Source organism: Littorina saxatilis, linkage group LG1 (genome assembly GCF_037325665.1).
Source record: "Littorina saxatilis isolate snail1 linkage group LG1, US_GU_Lsax_2.0, whole genome shotgun sequence".
NCBI classification, from domain to species: Eukaryota; Metazoa; Mollusca; class Gastropoda; order Littorinimorpha; family Littorinidae; genus Littorina; species Littorina saxatilis.
Genome location: NC_090245.1, coordinates 53,212,859 through 53,222,858, shown reverse-complemented (window position 1 = coordinate 53,222,858; position 10,000 = coordinate 53,212,859). Strand labels below are relative to the sequence as shown.

At 42.9% G+C, this 10,000-nt stretch overlaps 1 protein-coding gene across 1 annotated transcript in view; it reads left to right on the top strand.

Moving 5' to 3' along the window:
• LOC138973854 (hemocyte protein-glutamine gamma-glutamyltransferase-like) overlaps positions 1 to 10,000 on the top strand; it is an 80,646-nt gene that overhangs the window by 29,430 nt on the left and 41,216 nt on the right. The window contains exons 2-3 of the mRNA XM_070346565.1: positions 1,382 to 1,433; positions 5,947 to 6,344. Coding sequence (XP_070202666.1) covers positions 5,948 to 6,344 — 397 coding nt within the window. The 5' untranslated portion in view covers positions 1,382 to 1,433; position 5,947. The remainder of the gene's footprint in view (positions 1 to 1,381; positions 1,434 to 5,946; positions 6,345 to 10,000) is intronic.

Genomic DNA, 10,000 nt, shown 5'->3' with positions numbered 1-10,000 from the left:
GGCGTTAGCAATTTTCTCCCCCCTTTCCTAACCTTGGTGGTGGGTTCAAGTGCTAGTCTTTCGGATGAGACGAAAAACCGAGGTCCCTTCGTGTACACTACATTGGGGTGTGCACGTTAAAGATACCACGATTGACAAAAGGGTCTTTCCTGGCAAAATTGTATAGGCATAGATAAAAATGTCCACCAAAATACCCGTGTGACTTGGAATAATAGGCCGTGAAAAGTAGGATATGCGCCGAAATGGCTGCGATCTGCTGGCCGATGTGAATGCGTGATGTATTGTGTAAAAAAAATTCCATCTCAAACGGCATAAATAAATCCCTGCGCCTTGAATATGTGCGCGATATAAATTGCATAAAATAAAAATAAAAAAATAAAAAAATAAATCCCTGCGCTTAGAACTGTACCCACGGAATACGCGCGAAATATGCATCATATTGATAGAATTGGTACTAAGATGTAAAGGTTCTTAAGTCTGAATGCTTACGCACTAAACCGAAATGTAACGGAACGCATTTAACAACCTACTCTCGTTCGACTGAGCAGTACCTTTTTTTTCAAGTGGCACATTATCTAAATAGTGTAGTACCTGACTCCAATTGGCTAAAAGGTCTCGAAAGGGAAAGGTTTTACCAAAGTTCACCGATCCCACTCGATCCCACTCGATCCCCCCTCCCTCAACACCTCCCCCAACACCTCCCCCAAACCCCACCCTCTGCACCGAATCCAATGATACCTGTAGCTCAAAATCACTTGTGCGTCGTTATGTACCGCAAAACAGACCAAGAAATACTGTAACATAGGCAAGTCGGTGTTTCCGTAGTTTAACATTTCGTAACAGTAAAGATGAAATTTGTTGAGGAACTTTTGTTTCGACAGGTGAGCCTTTGCGGCTTTGCTTATTGTCGTACATTGGACTGGTCCATCACTGAGAGTCAGGGGCGGATCAGTTCATTTTATGGGGGGGGGGGGGGGGGGGTTCCAAAAGTATATTGGGAAGATATGGGTGTGGAGGCGCGAAGCTCCGAGCCGACGGCGCAAAGCGCCTAGCTTGCTAGGGGGGTCCGGGGGCATGCCCCCCCTGAAAATTTTGAAAAAAAGGATGCAAAATGGTGCAATCTGGTGCATTCTGAGGATGATCATTACCAGTTTCAGGCAGCAGATTTTGTCACTGATTAATACCCCAACAAATTGAAACTCAACCCAAAAAAACACAAACAAATATTTTTATTTTTTGGCTGGGGGGGGGGGGGGGGGGTCCGGAAACCCCAGAACCCCCCCCCCCCCCCCCCCCCCCCCCTCGTCCGCCCCTGAGAGTCATTGTGCGTGAAGAATGCTGCTCGACATTACTAAGTGTATATACACTTCTTATGTTTCAGATCTGTACTGACCGTCGCTTGATCGCCTTGGCTGACCTCATCAATTAACAAGGTATGATCTGTTTGTAAAGGATTGTGTAGGATCAAATTCAATGACGCTCACTCACTCGATAAGGCTTTTGTCATACGCACTTAGGTCCAAGTTTTAACATTTTCAAGATTGGAGTTCGCGTAAATGCTTAAAGGTGGCCTTGTAATTACTTCTGTGATCTTACTGGAGATTTGGCTGATTAACCTCAACATGGACTGTCAGTGCAAAGGCAAGTGAGTTACTGCTTCAACTTCTTTCTGTTAGATTTAAATGATTCATGCAATGGAATGGAAAGCCAGGTTTGCTTATTGCTTATCATTTCAAAGAAAAGTTGAATCAAATCGAAATACAACAGAAATAAATCAAGAAAGAAATCAGAAAATCAAGAAAGAAAGACAACAAGAAAGAAAGAAAGAAAGAAAGAAAGGAAGGAAGGAAGGAAGAAAGAGAGAACAGGAGGAAAGAGAGAAACGAGAAAAGAAAAGAAAAGTGAATAATTTATGCCGCTCGATCACAGATGATATGTAATTTTGCGATGTTGTTTAATTTGATTTCCCTGACATGTACTTCGCATAAATTTCAACCTCGTACAAATAGAAAGAGAGGGGCTGGGGTTGGAGGGGGGGCTGGGGGGGAGGGGGGCTGGGGGGGGGCGTAGGGGAGGGGGGGGCTCCCTTGAAATCCTCAATGATACAAAGCTGTTCCAAACCAACCGCCGACAGAGACTTTTGTTCTCTAAAGTTTGTATATATAGAAGACAGACTGTGAAAATGATGTGTCTATAAACAAAAATACATTTGAAACTCATAGGCTGCTAACCTTCTAGCATCACGAACTTAAAAAAAGAAAACGAAGGTCAGTTATTGGAACGTTTAATCACAGACAAATATAGAGAATACTACATGGTTTGCTGTGTCGTACCAGATTTACACGAGGTTGTTTTTTTTAAATATTGAACTGCGAGCGAAAGCGAGCTGTTCACTATTTGAAAAAGCAACGAGTGTAAATCTGGTACGACAAAGCAAGCCATGTAGTATTCTGTTTATCCTACATACTGTACTTACGTGTATTTTACTGAAAATGTCCTGAAGTCGAGGCAGCTAACTTGAAGACGCTTGTTTTGGAACCTCGATCTCTTCTAAAGCCTCGTGCAATCTATTACGTCAAAGTAAAGAAACGTCACTCTGAAAGTGTGGCGTGACGTGTTAGTTCTAAAAATTCATCGAGGGTAATTAGCGAGCGCATTTTTTTAATTCTATAATGACGTTTGTCTCGGTGACTTTGGCATCATAAGCAGTGGAAACACAGGTCCCTGCCAGACTTGTTTGACATGACCTCATTTACATGATATACACACGTGTGATTTGAACGATTATTATCTCACGAGTTTCTCTCTCACGTATGTAGGATAAATAATGTTTCACGAGGATATACTTGGTTTTTTTTGAGTAACTAGTCTTTCTTGTTATTCAAAAAAAAATTATGAACAAAAACGTTGTCAGCATTAGTGAGAGAAAAAACTTTTCCGTGCACAATTTTTCTGTCAAAAAAGCAGATATTTACCGAATCAATTCTCGGAATACATCGCTTTGGTTAAAGTTTTGAAATGTTATTTATAAGCTGTCTGTTCCATGTTCGGTGGCAATGTTTTCCAACAGCCGGAGGGTATTTAACCGTCATTGTCATCACCATGACAACTTTATTGAATGTCTTCGCTGTAAATCTTACTGCAGCGTGGTGGTGGTGTAATGCTACTGCTCTTGAGGACAGTGAAAATAGGTCCATGCAGTGCACTGTTTGGTTAGGCAACGAATGCAAACTTTGCACGGTCGTGTTTTGACATGCAAAGAGGTTGAGAAGACGGTGTTTAACTACTAAGCAAATGTCTAATGCCGTGATGCTTGTGACGTAATGTGATATGAATGGAGCGAGAGAGAGAGAGAGAGAGAGAGAGAGAGAGAGAGAGAGAGAGAGAGAGAGAGAGAGAGAGAGAGAGAGAGAGAGAGAGAGAGAGAGAGAGAGAGATTTGTTTTGATATTGTCGTCCTAGTCTTGATTATTATGAGTTGACTATCTGCGCCTCAATATTTTATTTATGTTCTTACGTTGTATGTTGTAGGTTGTAATGCTGTGATACACCACACCTGATATTCTCGTTCAGATAATAAAGTGTTCTATGTCTATGTCTATGTCTGTTGATGGAGACACAGGTGTGTGTGTGTACATACATGCAGAGAAAAAACATTTACAATCACGGACAAGTGCGAGAACACAAACATGTGCGCACATCCACGTGTGGACTCATGCACGCCCGCACACGGAAGAGCTAATGCACGTACGTCCGCTTGCATGCAGGAACGTACTAACGCGCGCACACACACGCACCCGCGCACTCACCCGCGTACACACACGCGCACACACACATACATATATACACACATACACACTCACACACACACACACACACACACACACACACACGCACGAGCCGCACACACACGCTTGTACGTATATACACCCGTCACGTCTACCCACCCACCGACAGGCGCATACACACACACACACACACACACACACACACACACACACACACACACACACACACACACACACACACACATATATATATATATAAACTCCGAGGCAAAAGAAACGCAAATAAAGGATGCATTAATTAAACCTTAATGGACTTGAAATAAACAGAAAATAATGATACTAGCATGTTCTGCACGTGTTGTTTTAGCGATCTTATCTTGTCAGAACCGTGTTTGCCGTTATCTGGGTCACACGTGAGTTCTTGTTGACGGGGATGCCGAACCGTCATGGGGACCACTTTCAGCACATGCACAATGTGGAAAAGCAGCTTTTCGTGTTCAGAGTGTTCAGGCAAGCTGTACCGTACTCACAAAACATTCATTTCTGCGACACTTCTTCTTCTGTGTTCGTGGGCTGAAACTCCCACGTACGCTCGTGGTTTTTTTTTGCACGAGTGGAATTTTACGTGTATGACCGTTTTTTACCCCGCCCCATCTTGTCCATCAACACCAGCGAGATGCATTCGAAACTGCCGCCAACACAGGTGCATGGACAACCCGTCAGTGCCAGAACTCTACGCCGACGCATTGGTGAGAACCTGGTAAATCGGCGTCCTGCTCGACGTCCTGTCTTGACAGCTCAGCATCGCCTGGATCGTCTAGCCTGGGCCCAGCAGCATGCCCACTGGCGCCATCGGGACTGGCGGAGGGTTCTTTTTTCGGACGAGAAGCGCTTTTGCCTGGAACCTGGCGATGGGCGTGTCCGGATCTGGCGAAGACCTGGACAGCGGTTTGCTAACAATAACATCCTGCAGCATGATCGATGGGGAGGTGCCAGCGTCATGATATGGGGCGCCATTGGTGTCAATTAGCGTGTGGAACCTGTCGTCTTGCAGAACGTCATCCAAGGTCGTGGGAATGGTGTCTATGCAGACTGCTACATCAATCAAGTCCTGCGTCCCTATGTGGTTCCATTTGTCCAGAGGTACCGGAACTGCCTGTTCCAGCAAGTCCCCATACTGCACGTGCTACCCAGGACTTCCTGCGTCACAACAGCGTGAACATTCTGCCTCATCCTGCTCGATCTCCGGATCTCAACCCAATCGAACACTTTTGGGACATCATGCAAAGAAGGATTAATGCCCTTGCCCGGAGACCCCGCACAGCAGCAGAATTGCGTGCTGCCGTGACCCAGGTGTGGGCTCAGGTCCCTCAGCAGCAAATTAATCACCTCGTCCTCTCCATGTACCGGAGGTGCGCCACAGTCATCAACGCCCAGGGAGGAGCTACACGCTATTGACTTTCAACAGTCTTCAAACAGTGTTCAGAGGAACATGGCACGTCATGCTCTCATCCCAATACACTTTTCCGTTTGGTTTTTGTATCGGTCAATTCGTTTCCTTGTTATTATTAACCCGAAATAATTAATTCGACATTAAAATTCATGGGTAACCCATCTTCACTGCAGCATTTGCGTTTCTTTTGCCTCTGGGTTTATATTTATCCCATGACCTGTCTCTTTGTCTCTGTTAGCTGAGGAGGTGATTATTCTGAAATATATACACACACATACACACACATACACACACACACTCACACATACACTCACACACACACACACACACACACACACTCACTGACATACACACGCACACACTCTTACACAGACGCTCACACACACACCATTCGTATCCCCCCCTCCCCCCTGCATTTTCTCTCTTCAATGAAGCTAGTATAATTTTCCCCGTAAGTAGACGTGGAAATAATATTCCGTTAACCGTATTTATGTTCAAGGGATACAACTCAATGGACTACTGTTGACGAAGATAGTTTCGCACACTGGGTTCACACACGTTTGGCAAAACTGTTTCTTATGCGGACGTACTCAACTTATTTTCTCAACAACAGAAGGAGTATTATTCATAAATACACTTCTTTGTTTTAATCGTTCGTTGTTCATTTTAACACCTTCGACTTCGTTTCTGTTTCTGTGACACACAGGATGCCTCGCAACCACCGACGAACCGGCCGCTTCAACCGAAACCACCACCGCGTGCGGGTGATGGTTCCCCACCACGTTCGCCACAACCACCGCCGTCGCCGCAGCCGCAGCCCCAGCCCCAGATCCCGTGACGCTTCCCCCGGCCGCTCCCCCTCAGGAACCCACACATCCACCTCCATCATCGTGGGACGAGGACGACGAATTCGTCCTTTCCTCGGCCTCTTCGGCAACCGCCATCGTCGTCCGCTCGGCTTCAACTGGGGCGGGCGGGTCAACGTCATCGACTACGGCTACGTCAGGCCGGACGATGATTGGACGGACGACGACGATGATGATGATGATGATGACATCGACCAGCCCAGGATGCAAGGAAACGATCCGCGTGGGACGAGAACGAGTGAGTGTTACTGTGTTGTTGTTGTTTTTTCCTTTTTATTTTTATTACATTTAGTTAAGTTTTGACTTAATGTTTTAACATAGATGAGGGAATCGAGACGAGGGTCGTGGTGTATGTGCGTGTGTCTGTGTGTCTGTGTGTCTGTGTGTCTGTGTGTGTGTGTGTGTGTGTAGAGCGATTCAGACTAAACTACTGGACCGATCTTTATGAAATTTGACATGAGAGTTCCTGGGTATGAAATCCCCGAACTTTTTTTTCATTTTTTTGATAAATGTCTTTGATGACGTCATATCCGGCTTTTCGTGAAAGTTGAGGCGGCACTGTCACGCCCTCATTTTTCAACCAAATTGCTTGAAATTTTGGTCAAGTAATCTTCGACGAAGCCCGGACTTCGGTATTGCATTTCAGCTTGGTGGCTTAAAAATTAATTAATGACTTTGGTCATTAAAAATCTGAAAATTGTAAAAAAAAATAAAAATGTATGAAACGATCCAAATTTACGTTTATCTTATTCTCCATCATTTGCTGATTCCAAAAACATATAAATATGTTATATTCGGATTAAAAACAAGCTCTGAAAATTAAATATATAAAAATTATTATCAAAATTAAATTGTCCAAATCAATTTAAAAACACTTTCATCTTATTCCTTGTCGGTTCCTGATTCCAAAAACATATAGATATGATATGTTTGGATTAAAAACACGCTCAGAAAGTTAAAACAAAGAGAGGTACAGAAAAGCGTGCTATCCTTCTTAGCGCAACTGCTACCCCGCTCTTCTTGTCAATTTCACTGCCTTTGCCATGAGCGGTGGACTGACGATGCTATGAGTATACGGTCTTGCTGAAAAATGGCATTGCGTTCAGTTTCATTCGGTGATTTCGACAGCTACTTGACTAAATATTGTATTTTCGCCTTACGCGACTTGTTATTTATTATGGGGGCGAGGACGCCCCCATTCTATACGGATAGTTTAGAGGTTGACCATGGGCAGCGCCATTTTGTTGTGAAATACGTCATCAGTTTGTGTACACAGGAAGTTGTGACATCCGTCACCCTATGGGAGGGGTGAAGGCAACATTGTTCATCTGTAGAAAGTTGTGAAATTGGTCATCACAGAGTTTGTGTAACACAGGAAGTTGTGAAATACGTCACCCTATGGGAGGGGTGACGTCAAAATTGTTCAACAAAAACATGATACGTCGCATTGTGCAGGGTCAACTGCAACAAACTCAAACCGAGCCATTCATACCTAGCTGTATTTGAGTGACTTATATACCGACATTTTTATTTCTTATTTTCAGCACAGGTGTAGGAAAAATCATGAACCAAAATGTTATTTATTTTCTAATTTAACAATTTTTTTACAAATATGACCATGGTCTTTTAAACATACAGTGACATTAAACATTGTTATGTTAAAAAAAAGAAAAAAGAAAAAAGGCTTTTGTGCACAAATCAGAAAATACATTGTACATTTTACCTACATCAGTACCTTTAAACCAAACGACCTTGAAAACCATCACAGAGCTGTCCAGGTTTTTACATGGGATAAGAGCACTCTTCCTCTTGGAAAAAACACCATAACAAACGTTCTTGCTGTTATCTATGCGGAGTGTTTTTTGGGTTGTTTTTTTTAATCAATTTTGTAGCTGGCACCAATGTCAACCGGTAAAAAAAATCCCACGCGGCAGAGGAAACAGCGAGACTGTTGAATTGTGGTATGTATGTGTACAAGTGGGAGGATGTTCTTGCCTCACATAGAAGCCTGTGGAGATATGTTGTGATTTACATTGAGTTTCACATGATGGTTGACTTAAAGGTTTACATGGTGGTTTACATGATGGTCAGTTTACATGATGGTTCACATGATGGTTTACATGATGGTTTACATGATGGTTTACATGATGGATTATATGATGGTTTACCAAGGAAGGACGTTATCTTAAAGTGGAGTTAGCACATGCTGGTTTACATGATGGTTTACATGATGGTTTACATGATGGATTATATGATGGTTTACCAAGGAGGGACGTTATATTTAAGTGGAGTTAGCACATGATGGTTCACATGATGGTTTACATGATGGTTTACATGATGGATTATATGATGGTTTACCAAGGAAGGACGTTATCTTTAAGTGGAGTTAGCACATGATGGTTCACATGATGGTTTACATGATGGTTTACATGATGGATTATATGATGGTTTACCAAGGAAGGACGTTATCTTTAAGTGGAGTTAGCACGTGTTTTGAGTATGATAATTATTTGGATATTTGGGTCTGTGCAGAAGTCTATTACTGATGATCCACGTGTGATTTGTGTCAATATTTTGTCTGATCGCTTTTAGTGGCGCATCGCTTGCACAGCTCATATAACATCACCGGAAGAGTTATTTATAAACATCCGTCTATTCAGTCCCAACTATTGGGGAATTAACGAACAAACAGAAAGGGAGGGACAAGACTCTATCAAGAGTGAAAAAAAACCACCGCTTCTTACTGTCTGGCGTTATTCTCTCCCTTGTTGTGTTTGACATGTTCGTGTGCATTATATAATTTATATAGACTTGAAGATGACGAAGAAAGGAAAGTTTAGACTTTAACCACCACCCGCGGGTTAGGGGGAAGAATTTACCCGATGCTCCCCAGCATGTCGTAAGAGGCGACTAACGGATTCTGTTTCTCTTTTTACCCTTGTTAAGTGTTTCTTGTATAGAATATAGTCAATTTTTGTAAAGATTTTAGTCAAGCAGTATGTAAGAAATGTTAAGTCCTTTGTACTGGAAACTTGCATTCTCCCAGTAAGGTAATACATTGTACTACGTTGCAAGCCCCTGGAGCAAATTTTTGATTAGTGCTTTTGTGAACAAGAAACAATTGACAAGTGGCTCTATCCCATCTCCCCCGTTTCCCCGTCGCGATATAACCTTCGTGGTTGAAAACGACGTTAAACACCAAATAAAGAAAAGTTAGACTTTAACCGGCGACGTGCCAAGAAAACCACCAGTATCTTTATAATCTAGCTATGTATGAGATGTGGTGGGTTTTTTTTTACGGAAATGTTTGAAATACCAACCCAAATGTTAGCAGCCACAACTCGTGAACGACCACATGCACAAATAAATATAGATCAACTAGTGGTACCCGTGCTACGCACTTTGTGTGCTGCGCATGCGATGTCATTTTGTTGGTTATGTGCTTGTGAAAATGTTGTTTGCACCCCTCCCCCCCCCCCCCCCCCGCACATTATCCCGCATATAATGAATTATATTCTCTTGGTGAAAAATAAAATGTTAACCCTTACACCGGTGCAATTCTGTAACACATGTTACATAGCCACTTGTGAATTAACAGAGAGAAAAATAACAAAAAACAGTCATATAGGTTTTCGCATCAATGGGAGGTAACGGCGGAACTGACCAAAAAGACTGCGCGACCGCACGCGACTATACAAACAAACAAAATAAAATACAGCAGGTATGACGTTTGCATGAATCCATGATTACGTCTACATGAACAACAGTGATAAAAGTGCGCATCTCTTCCCAGCCGTGCAGCGCTTTGAAAGTTGGAAGCATTAAAATTTAAACGGGTAAAAAGCCATCGTGAAGATACGAAAAAAAGTATGACGTCTAAAATACTTAATGATT